Raw genomic sequence first — 22,627 nt, forward strand, 5'->3', positions numbered from 1 at the left:
TAAATCCATTTCAGACAGCTCATATAAGACATCAGTAGGTCATGTTGTATGTTTTTTTTTTCATTATTTTCGTAAAAGCTTCCCATCATGCCAATAATAAAATCAGGTCAGACACACCAATAACGGTGACCAAATACTCCTCAATTTTAAATGAATTCCGGTAACTATTAAAACCTATAGTAGTAAAATGAAGAAATTTCATGAAGATTTTAACAATTTTACTGAAAGTAGGAGCTTTTTGTTATTAATATTTCATTCTGACATTCAGTTCCATAATTTCCCCCCCATTTTTAGTTTTCAGATAATTGAGCATGTGCAAAGTGTGTAAAATAAGTCTGTTGATATTGCAACTACTGCTACCAAGATGTCAACCAAGATGTTAAGGATGATACAGGCCTTTAATTTCGTCATACTTTTTGCTTATATCTTGAGTCCGTTATCTTCAGCACATCAGTAAGCTCTGCAGGAGCCTGATAACAATTCAGATCATTTGAATCATTAGCCTGGCAAACTGAGCCTTGGTTTGAAACGAACCAAAAGACGATAGTTCGGTAACATCATTCAGCATTAAATCGGTTTTTAATAAATAACCAGAAACACTGACTCATTGAAACCCTATAAGCCGACTGCGTTGGAAGCGTTTGGGTTATTTTTTTCGACGTCAAGGCCGCTCTTCGATGATGGGTTCCTTTTGCTGATTATTTGCTCAGGTTAGCCCCACCTTACCTTGAAAATGCGCTTGATGAGATTACCCATCTGACTGAATGGCTGATAGAGCAACGAGTTGTGATTTTCAGGCTACAGGCCACTGGGGACCGTAACTCCCTGTGGGCGGAAAGCAAAAGTCAAATGCAGTTCAGTGTGTAACCCATGGATAGCGCCATACTGATGTTTCCCAAATGCAAGCGTTCAACAAATTTGTAAAAAAATGTTTTTCATAACATGTAAGCCTGTGAGACATGTAATTCACCAGTTCTGACTCAACCTAGAACAGTCCAAGTGCCCGAGAAAATGGCCAAACGTAGCATGTAGCATTTTGCGAGCCAATTTCTAAAAATAAAAAAAACAGACACACCCACATAAAGACCAACGCAATTGGACCGCTCCTGCAGAATTTTAGTGTGTGCGTGTCTGTGTGTGTGTGTGTGTATGTACTCATGCTGATACAGTAAAACAGATAGCGTGTCGATATTTGCATATTCATGAGGCATATTAAAGCAGAGCACGCTGAAGAAGTGTTCAAGTACGCTAACACACACACACACACACACACACACACACACACGTAATACAAGCAAAGCCAGCACAAATCCAATCAATTCATTATAAAATGAATGAATGAATGAATGAATGAATGAATGAATGAATGAATGAATGAATGAACGAATGAATGAATGAATCAGAAGAATCCTAATTTTAACTAAAGCTGCGAACAGCGATAAAGGGCCCACATAATTCTGGCCACATTTGGGTACTTGCGTATTGGGGTACTGGTACATAGACATATAAAACAGAAAAGGTTTTGCCAGGTCTGATGTGCGTTTCATGTGTTTCACGTGTATGCAATGATGCACCAGGTTCAGAGATTTTTTTTGTAAACTGTGCATCACCACGACAACATTGTGCAATGAATTCAAGAACTTTCAATAATTTTTCTTCTTAAACATGTTTAAATGAAAGACTGTAATTTTGAAAACGAACGAATAAAATATCAAGGAGTTTACTCAAATATGACACCTATAAAACAATCATTGTTTTTATATGTGAATGCAAAAGCCCAAATACAGAAACGGAAAAGCTTCACTTTTTACTGTTTCCATTCATGAATTCAATTCATGATGAATTGTACCAAATGCCTCCAGCGTGTACATCGTTAACACACACGCACGCGCACACGCACGCACTTACCATCCTCTCTTAATGGATAATGATGACACCTGAGGTGCTGAAATAATGGACGCTGTTTGATGTCTCATCAAATACTCACACAAACACCATACAAACGTGCTCACCTTCCCTTGACGCACACGCATATGCACACACACGCACATGCACACACACACCCACCCACACACACACACACACACACACACACACACACACACACACACACACACACACACGCACACACGCACACACGCACACACACACACACACACGCTTCATCAATGTGAAACTGCAACGCAGTGGAGCAACACACTCATTTCTAATGTTATTTACAGGAACGCCAGCAAGGTGAGTGTGTCTGTGCACATTTTTTTCTTGAAAAAAAAAAAATTTTTTTATAATAGTTTTTTTTTACTATTTTGTTACTATTTTTTAGAAAACGTTTATTTTAAAACTTATTATAAAATACTATTCATCTTGAATATGATAAAATATATTTTACGCATATAATTGGATTATCTTTGGTTCTCTTGTAAGATTGTGAGTTTTCCCCATATAATTAATATTTAAAAATAAATAAATAAATGATACCACCATTGTGCAAAAGGGTAACATATAATATATATATAGTATTTGCCAATAATTTGCTGTGGAAAGCTCTTTTAAGATAAATCAGTCAGTCCTTCAGTCAGTGAATACATTCCAATCAGTGAAAAGTTGCCATATCCCGCTTTCCCCTTTCTAATTGGCTGCGTGTGTGTGGAGTCTGTAGTAGACGACAAGGTTTCTGTCTCGAGTTCCAGATGAGGTTTGCTAAAAAATTAAACCTGCAATTTGCAACTCCTGCCCCCCCTCCCCACACACGCATAGCGAATCAAGAGACACTTCTCGTGGGACCTATAAAATAAAAGTTTGTCAGGACAGCTAAAACAAGTTCATTTACCTGTGACTAAATGCAAACTGTTGCAGAGTTTTTATTTTCAGGACCTTGATTTCCCATATCCCACCTGGATTTCCCATTTCTGATTAGGAATGTCCCCCTCATTACAATCTAAAATGGTGCGTTACTACCTTCTGCTGGCAGTTTGGCTCATTACCACTTCTCAAATGCTAGCGCAGCAGAGGCAGAGAAGGTCTTGGTTTTTCTGGCATTTATTAAATAGTTAGACTGTAAACATGCCATTTTTTGTTAGATGCTGTTACGAGCATCAATGATAAAAGCGCCCTAGTGAAAGTTCTCTCAGAGCCAAATTAAGTTGTTTTTTGCGTTTAACAAATTCTCAAGAACGTAATCATAAAAAACGCTATCACTGGTTTTCTTAAAAGAATTTGATTTATTCAATGGAAAAAAACTTGAAGTTTTGAGCTTTGATGATCAAGCACAACCACGACTGAGTCTACTTTGTCTGATGTAATGTCTTTATTGTGATATTCAGATTTGGTGTATACATTAAAGCTGGCATCACAATACAATCTCACAGCGAACAAACATTAAAAAAATAAACTATGTGACATTTGATTGGAACAAAATGAACATTCAACACAACTGCACATCACACTTCAACACAATATGAACAATACACATTTATACACAAAACATTTCACATTGTCGCAAAACACGTTTCCATCAAAAAGAAGTGCTAAAACAATGTTGATGTAAGGAGGGAAAAGGTCCTTTTATTTTGAAGTCCATAGTATGGCTTTATTCAATACTTGTAATATGGAAAGTCATCCAGTAGTTGCGGAGAAATGACAACAATCAAAGTGAGCTCATGCTCACTATTTGGCAGTCTTGTTTTGAAAATTTATGAAACAGTGGAGGTGCTCATATTTCAAAATAAAAGAATGAGCCTTTTTTTTGACTGAGTCGGTCAGACTAATGGAAGAAGAAATGAACAGTAAAAAACTAGAAGGTAGTGAACGTGTATAAATGTTGGCGCTTATTTAGAAATCGTGGCTGCATTTTCAGTATTGTCAGATTTGAAGGCCGATTTAAGGCTGTCAATGTAAAAGCAGTTGCAGGGAAATTGCAACAATAAAACTGAGTTGATGCCCACTTTTTGGCACTGTGGAAATTCAGTTATATTTCAATAGTCATGTGACCAAGAAGTACATCTAGAATTTGAAACCAAAAGATCAATCTTCTATTTCAGTCTGACTAATAAGAGCAGAAATAAACCTTAAAAAAGTACATGCTAAGAAAATGGATGCTCTTATTTTGACATTATTACGCTTTGTTCAGGGTTAGGGTTAGTATGTGACTAGGAGGTGCATCTGGGATTTTCACAATAATAAGCCTGACAGCTGTAACACTTCATTTGAAAAACTTTTCAGCATTCATTTTGCTCCTTGTTCAGAGGATCCGGCCTCTGTTGATGACATGAAGGACGAGGCATTTAGAATGATCTTACGATCGTAGAACACTAATGTCATTCAGTTTTAACTTCCAGTTCCTGTACGTATCAGCTTTCTGTCAGTTTCCACTTCTTGTCAATTTCCCGTCACTTACAGTCATTGTCCACTTCCTGTTATTTCCCATCAGTTTGCGGTTTGTGTCGCGTTCCTGTCAGTTTTAACTTCCTGTCAGTTTCCACTTTCTTAGTGTCCGCTCCTTGGCAGCGTCTACTTCTTGTCAGTTTTGACAAGACATTGAACGGTGAGCTCGGTATCTTGAAAGCCAACAAAGGAAAGGTTGTCTCAAAATGAAACATCGGAGTTCTTCTGCAAGCTGCCGGGATGTCGCACAGTTGGTCAGCCTTGCTGCGTCTTAAAACATGACTTCCTCACAGCTTCCAAAGTCGCTCTCCAGCATGCTGGCGCTGTCGCAACTGCGTAGGTCGGACCCGCCGGGGCGTGTCTGCGGTTCGGCGATGTTGGGCGGCACCGCTGCCTGCTCGGTGCAGGACGAACCGGCCACGCTGAGCCGCACGCTGAGCCGTTTGTAACCCGCCGCTGTGTGCCCGTCCAGGCTGCTCGCATGCTTCGCCGAATAGTAGCTGGTGGATGTGTACGCGTCAGGACATTGCGATCGCGGAAGGGGGATGCCATCAGCGTCCAAAAAGTGGTCCAGGTTCTGGTTGCTGTAACACGGCGGAAGCGGAGCGCGGCGATCCGAGCGCTCAAGCGGGAATGGGAAGCCACCGAAGCGAGAGTTTCGCCGCGAGTCTGACGTCGAGTAGACGTCTTCCACAATGTCAAATTGAGGGAATTCTTGGGCAGCGGCCATGGGGCGTCCAAAATAGTCGGGATCAGCCGGATAAACTGAAGACAAAGCACACATACGTATCAAACAGTTTTGATTGTTATACTTCCTATTATTAAAGTGACATTTTCACCGATTCCCACGATATCCGGTTGACATTGTGTGCTGGTTTGGTTTCAGGTAGTTGTGCAGAGTCTGTTCAGAAAAGCGCTTGTTTGGTGTTTGTGTGTTATTGCAGAAAGTGTCCAATGTTAGATGCATCTTCCAAAGTATTTGAAGGCCTCATAAATAGTGCATAAACTATAGTGCATTACGTAAATAAAGCATTGGCATTTGCATTTCCTGCACGGCGGCAGCTGCTGACCTTGCCTGCAATTCAGATTTTGAATTGTGTGTGGTAGTAGCAGAACATAATTCGTGTCCAAACCTCGTGTTTGATGATGGGTGCTTGGCACAATCCTCTAGAATCAAACTTCAACCCCCAATCCCCTGTTTTTTATAAACTGAGTTTTTGGTCTTTGTTCTTTAAAAGGCAGTGTGTTTGTAGCTGTAATATTTGTTGTCATGAAATCATATATGTATGTGTTTTTTCATGCCAAAATAGAGGCGTACACACATACACCGCACATGCATGCATACGCACCTTCATAGTCGAGGTCCCAGTGAGTCTTCTTGACCGAGTCGTTGTCAGAGCTGGATGGGGGTCTGACGGGCAGGTTGGGAGCCACGCTGCAGACCACCGGACCATGCGACTTGTCGGTGGGCGCTTGGCTGCGAGGACGCAGTGAACGGAAGGGGGAGTGGTCAAGGTCGTTGGCAGGCGACGTCATGCAGCTGAGCTCCATATGGCCACCGTCCTGATCACAAGCTTTCGGGCTCTTGCACAATGTGGATGCCGTGTAACTGATAGGACATCATTTTATGTCAGAATCTCTCTCTTTTTTATGGCAACACATAAAAAATGCACGTAAAACACCACCAGCTGCACTTGGCATCAATTGGATAGCTTGGAAACATCATGAAGAAAGGTCAAAAGGTATGATTAGCTGGAAAATAGCCTGCCCTCTTCAACAAAGTAAATGACTTACTGACTGACCTACTACCAGACCAACAAAGTAACGGAGTGGAGTGACTAACTTGTAAACATCCTCATAACAAAAACAAATGTAAAGTGTAACCTTAATTTTTCCACCCTGTATAATTTCTAACTAACTAACTAACTAACTAACTAACTAACTAACTAACTAACTAACTAACTAACTAACTAACTAACTAACTAACTAACTAACTAACTAACTAACTAACTAACTAACTAACTAACTAACTAACTAACCAACCAACCAACCAACCAACCAACCAACCAACCAACCAACCAACCAACCAACCAACCAACCAACCAACCAACCAACCAACCAACTAACTAACTAACTAACTAACTAACTAACTAACTAACTAACTAACTAACTAACTAACTAAACTGTTCTCAAATATATGTAATAGTAGCTATAAGTGTGTCAGCATGTTTTCCCTCCTAAATTGATGGCTGTTGGCATAAAATCAAATAAAAACAACAAAAAAATGGGACATAAATGACAAAGAATAGAGTGACATTACCCGTTGGAGTCGTTCTTCATCTTCTTGTCCTTTCTCTGTTGGACGTAGCGCTTACGTATGCAAACAAATATGGCCACTAGCAGCAGAAGGCCCAGCACACTGGCGCCAATCTCGATCATCTCCACATAGCCCACCACCGGAGACACCTGGAACAGACAACCCACCACGGTCAAGCCAGCTCATCTACAAAATGACCTGACTGAGGACTGACCTGCGGTAGAGGGTCGCAGTGGAAGGATCCAAAGGAAACTTGGCATTGGAAACCGCTGGGACATGGATTGGGAAAACAAACGTCCTCGCCGTTGTGACACCTGCGCCACAGGAAAGACAGGGCGTAAAATATGTGGGCTCAGTCCACCTTAAGCTTGGTTTCTTTATAAATGTGATGCTAGCACATCTTTGGATGTGCAAAATGTAGTGACCAACAAAAAACACTTATCCAGAGGTCGGGTTTAAATGTAAGTGAAGGTATTTAAACAAATAGTTGTGCTTTCAATTAGGCCTTTGACTCCAAATTTAAGGCTTCAAGATCGGGGTAGAGTTTTCAATTAATGGTCCAAGCAGTGGTTTGGGTTTCAAAGTAGGGTTTCAAGTCTGGGTTAGGGTTAGGGTTTCAGACAAAGGTTGGAACAAATCAAAGGAGACACTTATTATGTTATTCTGTGTGATCCCTCTACCCATCTTTTACCCTTAAAGTAAGCGCCAGCCCTACCAGCGGGAATTTTCGGCTGGAAAGTCGTTTAACCTTGGATTTGTTTGACAGGTGGCTGTTTGTTCATCTGGACATTCAGTTTTTTCAAGCATCAAAAACAATCTACCCAGCTAAACCCAAATCAGCTTACACAAACTGGAGAATTGCTGTAGTCACCACATCACAAAATAATAATAATAAATCAGGAAACAATTGCGAGAAAACAAACTGGCAAAAACTGATAATGATAAAAACGATGCTGATAATTATAATACTAATGAGTCCTGTGTGTGTGTGTGTGTTCCCTCCATTTACACCATTCCCTGCTGCAGCTTCTCTGCCACTGCGTTATTACAATGAACAAAAGAAGAGATATGTAAATGACCCTCCCGCTTGCTTCATGTGTGCGCATCGCTTCAGCTACCAATCGCGTGCATGTGCCAACCCGAGGTACGCGCTCCGGTATGCAGGCATGTGACGGCGCATCGTAATGAGGCTCTGATGCTATGAGTCGTGGCAGGATTCTGCAGGAATGCTTCTGACACTTTGCATGTTGACAACATCAAATATTCACTGATCACATAGTTAAATAGCAAGGGTAAAGCAATATGGGGTTCATTGACCACGGTTAGTTTGTGTGCTCTGTAAACATTTTGCATGTTTGTCCACATGTTGATGAGGCCGTTCAACTAAGGGCTCAACAAATTAATCAATCAAACAACTGAATTACTATTAGACTACTGTAATTTCTTGAGAATAACCTTTTTGTAATAAATGACTAAATCAATAAACAAACAAACAAACAAATAAATAAATGAATGAATGGCTGACTCAATGACTGAATCTATGAATAAACAATCATACAAAATCATCTAACCATCCATCCATCCATCCATCCATCCATCCATCCATCCATCCATCCATCCATCCATCCATCCATCCATCCATCCATCCATCCATCCATCCATCCATCCATCCATCCATCCATCCATCCATCCATCTTTTCCCATTCCCTTAATTACCATTCCCACACTGTTCTGTGCATGCATTGCACCTTTACAGTAAATCAAAGAACAAACGTGATATTGTAACGGACTGACTGATCCTAGTGTCCCGACTCAGGCATCAGTGTGTATAGCCAGCTGCCGCCTTGAACTCAGTCACGTCCGCAGTGACGCACATTGCTCAGAGGCACACCCCGGGCTATCAGCGTGTATTTAAACGCTTCTCTCCTGTCACTTATGAACCTGCGAAGTTGCTCATTCGCAAAAGGTGAAGCGCAAATTGGCGAGGGATTACTGTAGTAGTGTGTGCCGGTGTGAGCCAGAAGCGCATACAAACAAACGTGAGAATATTGAGTCCATGACCCCATCAGCAACTCCCTCCTTGGAGTAACGTCTCCCTTGAGTACCCCTTGGGCTCGGTGGCAAGTAGGAACGGATAACTTAAGTGAAAATGAGGCTTTGTAAAGCCCTTTGGCGGCCACCATATGGTGTAGATCAGGGGTCACCAACACGGTGCCCGCGGGCACCAGGTCGCCCGTGCGGACCGCATGAGTCGCCCGCAGGACTGTTAGAAAATTAGCTCAAATAGCGGCACTTGTCAGTGAGCTGCATTTATTTATTTTACAAACCTCGGTTTTCGAACGTCCTGGTTCTCGAACAAATCGTAATCCGAGCAAAAATTCGAGATTTTTTTGCCTCGGTTGTCGAACAAAATTCGTAGGTCGAACCTCGCGAGATGAGCCGGGAGGACCCGAGAAAACCCGACCGCGTGGCCCGGATGCCGACTGACTCCGTTGTTATTGTATTTTTGTTACTTTGAGGATTGTATTAACCCCTAATCATTCCTCCAAAGAAAGCAAGTGGGAGCAGTAAAGCCATCCTAAAACACAAAGACGCTCTTAAAACACTGCGACAGGGAGCGCCCGGCGCGCGGACCAAATTAAGCTCCCGGCGTATTGAGGTCCACTTAAATTTTGGAAAGTACATGAGGACTTTAAAAATATTTTCTAAATATTAGCGACCGCTCTGTCACAATAATGCGACCAGCGCGGTGCAGTTGCGCGGTCGGCGACGCGCTACTGTTGCGCGTTCGGTGGTGCGCTGCAGTTGCGCGATTGGACAAAATTAAGCTCCCTGCGCACTTAGGTCCGCTTAAATTTTGGAACGTACATCAGGACTTTATAAATATTTTCTAAATTTCAGCAACGGCTCTGTCACAATAATGCGACCAGCGCGGTGCAGTTGCGCGGTGGGCGACGCGCTACGGTTGCCTGTTCGGCGGTGCTCTGCAGTTGCGCGATCAGACAAATATGCGCAAATGAAAAAAATGCCTGAAAAAGGCGTTTTTTTTTTTGTCTTGACACGGATTAAAATTTAGCTAGGAGTCAGCCCATCACTTCTGACTGATTACAAAACTAAAATAAAATAAAATTATATTGAATGATATTAAAAAAATGTTTTTAATCACGTTAATTCTGACCATTTGCAGGGTCATGTGAGTTGATTTTGAATGCTTACACAAACATGAAGGTTATAAATATATATAAAATAAAATATAACAAAAATATAAATTTAAATGAAATGTAATGCAGTCAATCTCAAATCGTTTGAGGCATAAGAGAAGTCAAATAAAAATACAAATCATATTAAACTGCATCAATAATTCTAATCTTTTTATTTATTAAAAAAAAACAAAATGTAATAAATTTTAATCCTGTTTCGGTGTAAAAAAATAAAATTACGTATCTAAAACGTGATTGACCAGTCAATGTGGATGTGCCATAGTGAAAACTAGGCATTATGATGTTGCACATTGTTACAACTAATGGACTAATTTAACGTTCGCGTTGAACGTCATCCCTTTTCCACTCTTACTTAAAGCACCAGAGGAGGCGGCTCAGCAAGGTTGTCGATTAGTCCTTCCCGCTACAGGCCACCTGCCGACTTTTCAACCTCTCTGCGACAAGTAAGCGAGTCGTAGAGAAGTCATTATGAGGCAGGAGCAGAACATAAGCCTTCAGAGAGGTTGCCGAGGGGAAAGGTCGACAACCTCCATTCCGATCACGTCGCTAAAGAGGAGTTGCCGAGTTCATTGTAGAAGACACATGCACGGATGCACGCACGCACGCACGCACGCACGCACGCATGCACGCACACACACACACACACACACACATGGCATAACGAGCACATATTATTAAGTATAAGTATACGTAGATCCTAAATAAAGGAGAGGCAGCTTCTAACTGATAGTATGTCTGCTCTTAAAAGCTTGTAAAAGATGTTCACCAACACTTATTTCTTGTTTCATTGAACATAATTGGGATTTCCTTGCAAATCAATTGTTTCATTAACAGTGGCAAGTGTTTCCAAAACAGTCATAAGCTTATTCTTTTTTATTTGCCAATGCTTGCAACCATATGACCACGGTTTCAGTATATTCCAATGCTTTCATGCATAACATACACAAGCATTTGCTGCTCAGTGAGACATCAGCAGCATTTCATCATAGTGATCATCATGCCAGGAGTGACAAACACTTTGTTTGGATGAGTTTAAGGACACAAATATAGCAAAAGAGAGTGGTGAAGAAGTTTGTGAAAGAGAAATTTGGAGACAAGCGCCAGCCTGCACCAACCTGTAAGCAATCGTATTTTGTTCAAAATGTTATGAGGTACACATAATTATTTTATTTCCCTATTATCAAAAACCATCTTTGACGGTGAAAGTCGCTAAATGTTGCTAATGACAGAGACAACCCTCTGATTTGTGCCCACATTCATCAAAAAAGTTGACCGATCCAACATTTGCTACCTTCGCACGCACGTTCCCCTCGGTGAGGAACACATTTTAGTTAGTCAGTTCCTGAAAATGCTTACTATTTGACAGTTACCATCCACTTTGTCAGAAAGTTCATTAGTTTGGGTTGGTTAGTTACTTAGTCTGCTAGTGAATTGGTTAACGAGCTAGAGAGTGAGCTAGTGAATTAGCTGATAAGCTGATGAGTGAGTTAGTAAAAACAACTTAACGGGTGAAGGTTGGCACCCACTTTGTATGTTCATTAGCTGGTGACTTAGTCAGGTAATTACTTTGTAGTAAGTTAGTGAATTTGTCTGTAAGTTTGCTAGTTAAAAAACTTGGTATCAACAGCCATCGTTCACTCAGTGAGTGAGTGAGTGAGTGAGTGAGTGAGTGAGTGAGTGAGTGAGTGAGTTAGTTAGTTAGTTAGTCAACTCTACAATATAGTTCTGCATTTGACAGTTGGCATCCATTTAACGTGCATCATTTATTTTAAGTTGGTTAGTGAGTCAATTTTTTCTTTAGCCACTGAGTCAGTGAATATGTTGGTGAATTAATTGTGAAGTTAACTTTGTGAGTGAGTTAATGAAGTTGTTAGTTGCTAAATTGGTGGCTTAGTCAGTGAATGATGTATTTGGTTATTGAGTGAGTTAGTGGGTTAATCAGACAGTCAGTGAGTTGGGTTAGGGTCTTTTTTGTAAGTCAGTCAGTTGCTGTGAGACAGTTGGCACCTAATGACTGAGTGATTTAGTTTGTGAGGTAAATAGTCAATGAGCGAATTAATCAACTGTTTTGTGAGTTAATCAGTTGAGTGAATTAGACAGTTATTTACTTGGTCAGTTAGTGAGTCAGATAATTAGTTGTTACTTACTGAGCAAGTCGGAAATTTAGTCCGTTATTGAATACATCTTGTGTGTGTTGGCACCCATCTGGTCAATTACTTTATTGATGATTAATGATCATTATTACATTACATTTCCGCCACTTGGAGGAATGGAGTCGAGCCCAATCACATTGGTGTGTCAGATTTAGGATTGTTTGGCCTTGGTACAGGTGATATTTGCTTACATTCAGAGTCATTCGACACAAAACTGCCCAGAATTCTAGCTGGGTTTTGGGTTCGGAAGAAGGGGAAGAAGCTTACCGTGCGTCTGCATTTTCCATTGAGCAGTTGCAAATGTATCCTTGCTCCTTGGGCACACACACGCGACCATGGGTGCATGGCTGGGAGGTGCATGGGTTGTGTTCTCGCTCGCAGCGCAAGCCATGGAATGTGCCTGCACACCTGCAGCGCAACTCTGTATATGATGAAAACACATGCACACAAACAGAAAATAAGAAGATGATCACGATCTCCCAAGTTTCACCAGCATGGATCTCAACATGGAAAACAAACTGAAAACATCATATTTAGACATTCTACCATGGCACAGCAACCACATGTCGGTCAAACATGAGTAACTTGTAATGTAATACTAAAGAAATACTAGTCGAGTAACTTTGAAGTCACATAGGTAAAGTTTTACGAGGAAAGTTAGTAATTCAACAATATGACCTCTTTTGTAACACTGCTAATATGACATTACACCTTTAAAAATGCTGGGTTAAAAACAACCCAATTTGGGTTAAAATTTGAACTGACTGCATTTTCTTTTTTGCAAAACCACCCAAAGTTCAGTCAAATTGAGCAGAATTCCTGGGTTGGTCCAAATGTTAACCCAGCAGTTTTTTTAGGATGTAGTAATACTAAAGTCAATCTAGTAATGTAAAACTACATTAAGTAATGTGATACTTAAGACTACTGTAATATTAGTACACAGTACTAGTGTACTACTTCTTACAGTACAGTGTTCCCTTGTTTATTGTGGGAATATGGACCAGCTCAGTCGCCTAGTGGTAGAGTGTCCGTCCTGAGACTGGAAGGTTGTGGGTTCAAACCCTGGCCGGGTCATGCCAAAGACTATAAAAATGGGACCCATTGCCACCCTGCTTGGTACTCAGCATTAAGGGTTGGAATTGGGGGGTTAGATCACCAAATGATTCCCGAGCGCGGCACTGCTGCTGCTCACTGCTCCCCTCTCCCCCAGGGGATGGATCAAAATCACACGGGGATGGGTTAAATGCAGAGGACAAATTTCACCACACCCAGATGTGTGTGTGATGATCATTGGGACTTAAATATGCTCTAAAAAAATACCAGCAAATTATTGGAATAAGTGAAATTTGTTAAGTTATTTTTTCATTTACACAAGTACACACGCACGCACGCATGCACGCACGCACACACACAAACCTCCCAGTGTCAAAGTGAAGCATTTCAGGTATGATCTTTATCGGCTCTGTTCTGAATTGCAAAGTGAGGTGAGCTGCTATCTTTACTAAGAAGAATCCTCGTCCTCGCCAATTTGTGATAAGCTAAAATGCTAATAAGGGTCAGCATAGGACTCCAGCCTGGAGTCTATTTCTGTGCAGTTTTTGTGTGTTCTTTTTGTATAATGAGATGGACACGTTGCTGAATGGCTGGCAGTTACTCAGCATGAAAGTTAGGACAGAATAGAATATGGATTACAGGTCGTTGTTATTCACTCACGTGACTTTCATCGCAGCTTTATACCACAAATGAGGAGAAGAAACTAAGTGCCTATTGAATCTTATGTCGCAAATAAGTGATGACATCACACACAAGAATATTTTGGTTGTTGAACTTTTCCAACATGGCATCAAGTGAGAAGCACTCTAAAGTTTGGCAATATTTCATATCAAAAGATGATGCAAGTGCTGCGTGCAAAACATGCAAACCCTTAATTTTGTCAAAACTTGTCATACTTATAATATGCAAAAACGGAACTACAGTAAGCGGCTCTGTGGCGCACTGGTTGGCACGTCCGCCCAGTTAGGAGGGTGTGGGTTCGATTTCACCTCTGGCCCTCCCTGTGTGGAGTTTGCATGTTCTCCCTGTGCCCGCGTGGGTTTTCTCCGGGCACTCTGGTTTCCTCCCACATCCCAAATGCCCAGATGAACTAAAATGCTATTAATCGGTCGCAGCCTCTCAAAAAACTGCGCGTACATGCGCACACACTCACCTCCACTGGTGTCCTCATGGCAGACTCCGCCATTCTGGCATGGGTTGCGGTCGCAGGGTCCCGCAGGGGCGCAGCACTTGTAGACTCCAAACACCCGCCTCCTTCCCGGACCGCTCCATTCCGACGCATTACCCGCTCTAATCGGCTCCCCATTAAGCTCCAGGTGCTCCAGGCAACCATGGAAACGGTGACCCCCAAAGAGCAGGACTCCGCCAGAGCGCATCAGGCGGCATGGCGACGCCAGGCTGGTTGAGGCATGCGCCCGGTGATCCAAAGTAAGCCTCAAGGACGAGGCGCTCACCTCCAGCAGGACTTGGTGCCAGCGGCCATCGGACACTGCAGGGGAGGCCAGGGCCAGGCGGGAGGGAGGCAGGATGCCACAGCTGAAGGAGAAGTGAAGATGACCGCCATTCACCTGAGGATGGAAGATTAAAGTCAGTCGGAAACTTTGAGTCTTAGATCTTTACAAAAAAAAATACCTTAGGTTTAGGTCGAAAACCACATGTCAAGTCACATGAATTGTCTCAAGCCAATTTCAAGATTTTGGGGCTTGCGTTGCTACTCCCTGGGCCTCTCTGCACTCACACAGACAATTTCACTGATCTATCTTCTTTTTCCAATCCAGTCATTTATTTAAACTCTTCGTTCCCAAAGTTTTGATCTATCTTCTCTTCAATTATCTGCCCAAAATGACTCGATCCCAGTATAACAAATCATTGAAGTGACGTCATTCTTAGCAACATTATTGCTTTATTTATTTATTTATTTATTTTTACAAATTACATCAAATTAAATTTGGTGGACACACTACGCATCGCTCACCATGGCATATGCAAATTTGGCTAAGGTACAATTCCAATTTTGTCCCTTCCCTCTAGAAATGCACGCTCACTAGAAAAAATACATTTTTCCCAATTTGCTGTAAGATTCAGGGGGGGTTGACTCAACATTGATTGGATAAATTGGTCCATCTTCTGATCGGATTATTGATTGTTTTTAAAACTTGCTGATCATTTATAAACCTTGATTTTTAGAAACAATAAACACGATATAGTCTAATATTGTGTAAACATTAAAGAAGATTCATAATCTTCATTTTTATATTTCAGAAAGTTGAGATAGTTTTTAAAGAACCTAATGGATATTTTCAAAGTTGACTATAAACATCAAATTTTTAGTTTTATTTAGTTCAGTTTTAGTGTCTTCATTTTTACCCATCAAACATTTTTATTTTTATGAAATAAAAGATGATTTTGCACTCTAGTTCAATGTTAATAATAATTAAATATTAATAATAAGCAAACGAAAAACGTAATGACCATAAGGTACATTTTTCACACTTAATGGTGGTTCTGAACTTTCATTTGTTCTTATTGTCTTATTGTCATTTGGGTGACAGCGTCACTTTTCTTTAGAAAAGCTCGTTCATGCGTTTATGAATAATTGGCTTATTTTGACTAATCCAGTGCCTTCCTCCCACTATGAACTCAAATGACGCCAACGCAGCATCAAGTTAGAGCGGAATGGTGTTGACCTTGGGATGTTAGCGTCGGCGTGGGGGGAAAACAAACATTGACAAGACAGGAGTCTGCGTTACCCGTAAATGCAAAATGAGCTTTTGGCTCCACATCAGTGCGCCTCTTAGCATTTATGCTCACTCAGCGCTTTTTATCGCAGAAGCAGTGAGAGAGAGAGAAAACAAAAGAGGACAAGTGCAGCCCCTGTGATGTTTTATTGATGCTTGTTTGCTCTCGTAATTCCCACAGACAAATCTTCTCCCGCCTTTTATGCGTTGCTTGTATTTACAGGGGGCGTACTGGGCCCCGAATTCAGCCTCAGGATTTAAGCCTAGGATGCACGCCACAGATAGCCCAAAATACTAACCAATGAGTGGTGACAATGACTTTAGTTAGTTTTTATCATTTACGTGGCACAAAGAGTGTTATGTGGTACAAACCACTTATAATTCATTTCATATTTACTGATTAGTAAACTGTACTTGTTTTTGTGTTAGCATGCTCCACACATAGACAAAATGGTAAAAGAAACGTACTGGTCCTTCCATTCAGTTTTAAAAATATAAGCCAGTTATCAAAACTTCATAGGAAGCCATCTTTGTATTAGCCCACGACTATCTTCCAGTATACAAACAATATGGTCATGTGGTCACAAAAAAAGCTGCCATAGCGGCAATGGTGAATCTGAGAAATGACCAACACTCCTTTAATGTGTATGCAAAAGCACACATGGAGGTTGGTGGGAGGCCAGTTGGCAGAGCAGGCACGACGGGACTTGATGCTGCCGGTACGGCGGCATCCTTATCGTGGCAAACGTGCTGAACAAGTGCTGACGGCAGGACAAGAGGCGGCCTTGCCTTGTAATCTATTTTACATCACTGGGTGTCATCTTTGCTGCCAGATATTTCAAGACGGCTTGCTCGGAGGATTTACAGCATCAGCACCAGTCGATGCGCAGCGCGGCATCAAGCCAACCTGAGCTCCGGAGGGACTGGAAAAGTTCCATGGCTTCGCAACTTCATAAATCAACGATCCCGAGCAACACTGCACTGTGGGAGCTTCTTGTGGAGTGGGTGTTGAACAACGCTTGTGTGTTATTTATACACATGTGCATACACAAACACGCACACAGCTCTTCAGTAATGAAGAACATGTATATATAACAAAATAAAAATAAAGGCCTCATCGAATTTGCTTAGTATGCATCGGTAATAAAAAAGGCCAGTGGGGGAGGAGCTCATTGGCATGCATAGCCCCATCTTGACAGCGAACGCCTATTAAGTGGCACAGCAAGGTTCTCAACTACACTTCTGGGAAACCTTTGCTTGTACTAACCGGCGCCCCCATGTGGCTCAGAAAACATAAAAAAATGACAGTCACTCACTGTGTGGACATAGATGAAATGGATTTCAAATATGCATATTTGCTTGCCGAATAACTTGCAACTACAGGAAAATGTACGGATAATACACAGCTCTACCTAGCAGATTGTTTTTCTTCTGTGGGGGTGATTGGTCGCTGGCAAACCAGCTTAATGAGGGTGCATATCTTGAAAACCCGAAGACACTCATATCCAATGTTCCTTTTAATTTTCCATGTGTTTGAAGATTCAACACAAACCCCCTGAAAATCCCTTAGACCCCAGTGAGCAATATGCACATGTTGGCCAAACCAGCACCACATCTGTCCAAAATATGAGATAATACTAAGTTACACGATGTACATAGTAGGTATATGCAAAAGACAAAATACAGGATATATATGTGTATGTATGTATGTATGTATGTATGTATGTATGTATGTATGTATGTATGTATGTATGTATGTATGTATGTATGTATGTATATATATATATATATATATATATATATATATAGATAGATAGATGTCTACCACAAATGAGTTAGGACTAGGTAGGGGATTAAAGGCTTTGTGGTTTGAATTGGAATAAACTGATTTAAATTGTCCAGAAATTAATGTCAGTAAATGAGAATTTTTTAATAAACATGATAATTAAATTGTGGCATCAATGTTTTCTGTTTTCCAATAGAAAATATGAGGTGACACTTTTCATCAACAAAATGTGAGCGTAAAAATGGTTGAAACTATAAACTATACTAAATGTTGGATATTAATTCACTTGTTAGATAATAATCCTCATGAAGAAGTTTCAGGACTTTGCCCAGTAAATATAAAAAAAAAATCACTCAAGATTAGATTATACTTCACGTTAATATTCAGATTTGATGGTTTATATAGCTAATTCAAGATGTCAGATCATTGTAATAAATCAAAAAAGCCGGTCAAGGTGGCCTTTATCATTTATCAAAAGTTCAAAGTTGTGTTGTTAAACTCAACTATTTTTGTTGTCATTCAACATCATATTTGAGGAACTTTATCCGTCATTTTTTTTTTTTTTTTTTAAAATCTCCTGAGCAAATATGTTTAAATGACATATATTGCATTTGTTATCAGCGACCAAACCCTGCACAGGTGGAATCATACATTAGTAAGGAACATTTACATATATTACTGTGAAGAAGCTGCCTATATGACGCGAGACTAGGTAAAATAACCCAGTGGGCGTCTTTGGTGGAGCGCGTGGTCCATGTGACAATGATTCCAGGAGGATGGTGCGCATTCCAGTCTGAAAATGCTCCCACACCATCACCATGGAATGTTTGCAAACATTTTTCTTCATGCTCTATAATCCACATGGGACAAATAAACGTTTCATTTTTTTTGTATGAGGCGGGTATGGAAATGCAAAATCCCAATAGAGCTCAGGTATGATTCTTCTTGGGTTTTGTTGTTGAGCCGTATGTGCGCTGAGGGCGTGAAAGCAGTAAGCAATTAGTGGGCAGTGAATTTTAAACAGTGCACCCTTACCTATGGGGCCCAGCACGTGAAGAAAACAACATAATAAAGCACATCATAATAAATCTGACATCAAATCTGACCAGCTCTGTATATTGGGGAGGAGCTAAGTTTAGATCCGTTCTAATGGAAAATCTTTGCTGTGTATAAGTGCTCTTCGTTTGCATTTTTCAAAATGAAACCATAATGTGAAATGTAAGCTGAAACAAGACAAAAATGTTTGGATCGTAGTTTGTGGTTTACAGTATTTACACTTTAAAACTATGACTAAAATTTAGGTACTTGAAAATTATAAGGACTCTGTACCGGTCTGTCGTGGTGAAGAAAGAGCTGAGCCGAAAGGCGAAGCTCTCAATTTACCGGTCGATCTACGTTCCTACCGTCACCTAGGGGGACGAGCTATGGGGTCATGATCAAAAGAACAAGATCTCTGATGCAAGTGGCTGAAAAGAGTTATTGGCTCTCCCTTAGAGATAGGGTGAGAAGCTCGGTCATCCGGCAGGGACACGCTGCTCCTCCGCATATAGAGGAGCCAGATGAGGATGCTCGGGCATCTCATTAAGATGCCTCCTAGACGCCTCTCTGAGGAGGTGTTCTGGGTATGTCCCACTGGTAGGAGCCTCTGGGGATGACCCAGGACGTGCTGGAAAGACAATGTCTCTCGACTGGCCTGAGAACACCTTGGGATCCCCGGAATGAGCTGGACGAAGTGGCTGGTGACAGGAAAGTCTGGGCACCCCTGTTGAAACTGCTGCCCCTGCGACCCGACTCCGGATAAGCGGTGGAAGATGGATATAAGATTTAAAGGGGATCACTAAATACCCTCATTTCTCATTGTTACCTTTCACACAAAGCCCTTTCACTCTATCCTTCAGTTCCCTTTTGTTACAGTTCTGTTCAAAAGGCATCAAAATGGAACGGAGTGTGTGGAAACCAACCTGTGAATTCAATGTTTGAAGTGGAAGAAGGAATACAATCCCCCGCTTGTTTTCAGCTCACTGTTAGTAATTTCATCTATTTTTTCTGTGCAACATCCATCATTTTCTATCCTGAGCTATTTGCTGAAAATCATACCTAGTGGCAGTTTTTGTAGCTCTTTCTAAAATGTGTTAAGATGCTGCCCGGTGATGGGAAGAAGCACGTTCTGTCAGGCAGTGTGAAAAAGGGACAGGGGGCATATTTTGTAAATCCAGTTAAAGACACTTGGAACAGCTGGTGTAAAAGTTCCTGGAAATACATTAATTTTTTATTTTTTCCATCATGTCCAAACAAATAGGTGTGAACCCGAGTCTGTTGTTTTTGCCTTAACCTTTCAAAATACCTTCCCCTCAAAACCCAAGGTGCAAGGCCACAGATGACCATCTTAACAAATTCTCTCTGAAGTCCATTGCGCTCCCTAAGAATCCTTCTTTAAGTGTTTCCAACACCCAGCAGTGAGGCACTGCAGGCTCTGGGATCAGGTGATCTTTTGAAAGATTTTTTTTCCCGAATCAAGGTGATTGAACATTCTGCCAGGGTGCGTTGAGCCCCCGCGAGGGGCGGCATCACGCGGCACTTCATCTGTTCAGAGAATTATTCATGGCCACTGCGTACAATACAAACCGTTACGTGCTCACACATTGTTGTGCGAGCTCGGGAGCGTCTTCTAGTGAGAGATACATTTTTTTCCTACTTTTGCCCATTATATGGTCTTCAAAAGTCTTGAGATGCTTTGTATGAGGAATGCCGTCATGTGGCAGGCAAGCAGGGCTTATTCAAGTGAACTGACAAAAAGTAAAGTCACATCCTATAATGTCCTAAAATCCTTCAAATGAAACAAAATAATCACTCAAAGTAAGATGACGTCATCAAACTTCACCGGCATGTTTGTCTTTGAAGGACCCCTGAATAAATGCAAAAATGACTTTAAAATGGCCCAACCAAACAGAATTTGCTGAATTTCAGTGTGTTTTCAGGCATGGCTTTGTGACACCTTTCTGTGGGTCTCTTTATGACAGACATGCCAACCAAATTTGGTGTTTGTTTTTAATCTAGTTGCAACAGAGCTAGAGGAGGCTAAAACGTCTGCTTGAAGCAAAAATCTCCCGGGATCTTTTCAGAGATCTTTTTTGAGACTTTTTTTTGCGGGTCTGTTCATCGCAGACCTAAGCTTGGTGGAGTTTGAAAGCCTTGAATTACCTGCAAGCTTCCCCAGTCGGTACCATTGGCCAGCATTAGGAGACCATCTTGCTGGAAGGTTCTAAAACTCAGGGAGATGGTGAAGTCCTGCTGGTCCTCGTCCATGCCGTGGACGTACTTGAGGAAGCCTTCGTCTCTGAACCCCAGCGCCGATTCTGAGACACAAATGCAGTGACGCACTGAGACCAAGGCCATCCAAGGTGTTTGCCATACATTGCTTTATAAATGAGGGTTTTTGCAATTTGAACGATGGATGAGGGTGGGATTAAATGAATTTTCTGCTTCCCACTCTTTTGCAGGTGTATTGACTTTTGTTCCCACTTTGCTCATTTGTTATCTGTTATATGACACTGACCATGTTGGTTTGTATCTGCCTGAAAGGAAGAAAAAAAGAAACGAGGGTTTCAAACTAAGCTTTCAGACCAATCTTAAAGTTTCAAGCCTGGTTTAGAGTTTCAAATGTGGTTTGCAAACAAAAATTAGGGTTTGGAATTATGATTTCAAATAAGGTTAGCATTTTAAATTAGGTTAGGATTTGAGGTAGGTTTTGTACCCAGTGTTATTAATTAGAGTAGGGTTTCAAAACAGACAAAGTTAGCAGTTTAAATTCAGGTTTCATTGCAGGGCTAGAGTTTCAAGGTAGGGATAGGGTTTCGAACATTTGTTGAATGGCTGACGTGAAGTCATTCCAACATGTCTACCTTCAACAGATGCTAACATCATTTATGTGGGAACCCTTTTAGTTGCAACGAATGCGCGTGCCATGGATCCTGCAGGTATTCAAGATGGCAGCGTCGTGCGCAGATAAAACGCCCTGTAAAGTGAGCATCAATTCTGATCTGCTGCCTGTCAGACACCACGGAAGAAAGGAGGAGCTCAAAAACCATCAGAAAGCGCCTTTGATCTGTTTTTGATTGCTCTAAAAGCTGAAAGACAAAAACGCCGCCGGCTCCAAGTCAGAACGTCAACATCACTGACGAAAAGCGAGCAAGCGGATGAGTCACTCTGACGCACATTGGCCTGAATATGAGCATTAATTCCAAGCGAATCGATTTGCGTGAGTGATAGTTTATAATGATTGTCTGTTTTCTTAATCAATTAATGAGCAGGAAAAAAAAGCATCAAAAGCTAGTGGGTCCAAGTGGAACATGACGTACGACAATCACAAAATGGTCACCTAGTATGTATGTCATCATTGAATGCAACTTCAAATGATTGATGTTTGAAGTTTGCCGACAAAACTATTTACATGCGGGCCTCAATTTAACTACATGCACACGTATGGCTTTACTAACTAACCAACTACCAGTGAACTACACTTCTACATCATGTCTTGAACTTGTGAATTATATATATAAGTAATTGACGAATTGCTCAACCAAGCAACTCTTGCGTTTGGGCCACCGCAGACTGAGGGATACGACGGGAATCCATTGAACATTCACACCGTGATACAGCCATATTGGGAGAGTCTGTGTCTCTTTTGGTAATCAGATATTATTTTTGAAACATGACTGACTAACTTGCTGACTGACTTGCAGGCAGACTTGCTGAGTGACTCACTCACGGACTGACCCGCTGACTGACTAACTCACTGGTTGACTCGCTCGCTTGCTTACACGCTCGCTGACTGACTCACTGATTGACTCACTGACTCACTGATTGACTCACTGACTCACTGACTGACTCTCACTCACTCACTCACTCACTCACTCACTCACTCACTCACTCACTCACTCACTCACTCACTCACTCACTCACTCACTCACTCACTC

At 41.4% G+C, this 22,627-nt stretch overlaps 1 protein-coding gene across 1 annotated transcript in view; it reads right to left on the reverse strand.

Annotated features, from left to right (window-relative positions):
* Positions 1–3,283: 3,283 nt before the first annotated feature.
* Positions 3,284–22,627, reverse strand: part of fat2 (FAT atypical cadherin 2) — an 80,898-nt gene continuing 61,554 nt past the window's right edge. The window contains exons 23-29 of the mRNA XM_088374907.1: positions 20,853–21,007; positions 14,281–14,695; positions 12,342–12,495; positions 6,915–7,014; positions 6,704–6,849; positions 5,733–5,992; positions 3,284–5,148 (exon numbers count right to left, since the gene is read on the reverse strand). Of these exons, the coding sequence (XP_088231033.1) occupies positions 4,655–5,148; positions 5,733–5,992; positions 6,704–6,849; positions 6,915–7,014; positions 12,342–12,495; positions 14,281–14,695; positions 20,853–21,007 (1,724 nt within the window). The 3' untranslated portion in view covers positions 3,284–4,654. The remainder of the gene's footprint in view (positions 5,149–5,732; positions 5,993–6,703; positions 6,850–6,914; positions 7,015–12,341; positions 12,496–14,280; positions 14,696–20,852; positions 21,008–22,627) is intronic.

This window comes from Syngnathus floridae, chromosome 1 (assembly GCF_059516105.1).
Source record: "Syngnathus floridae isolate MCC-2025c chromosome 1, RoL_Sflo_1.0, whole genome shotgun sequence".
NCBI lineage: Eukaryota > Metazoa > Chordata > Actinopteri > Syngnathiformes > Syngnathidae > Syngnathus > Syngnathus floridae.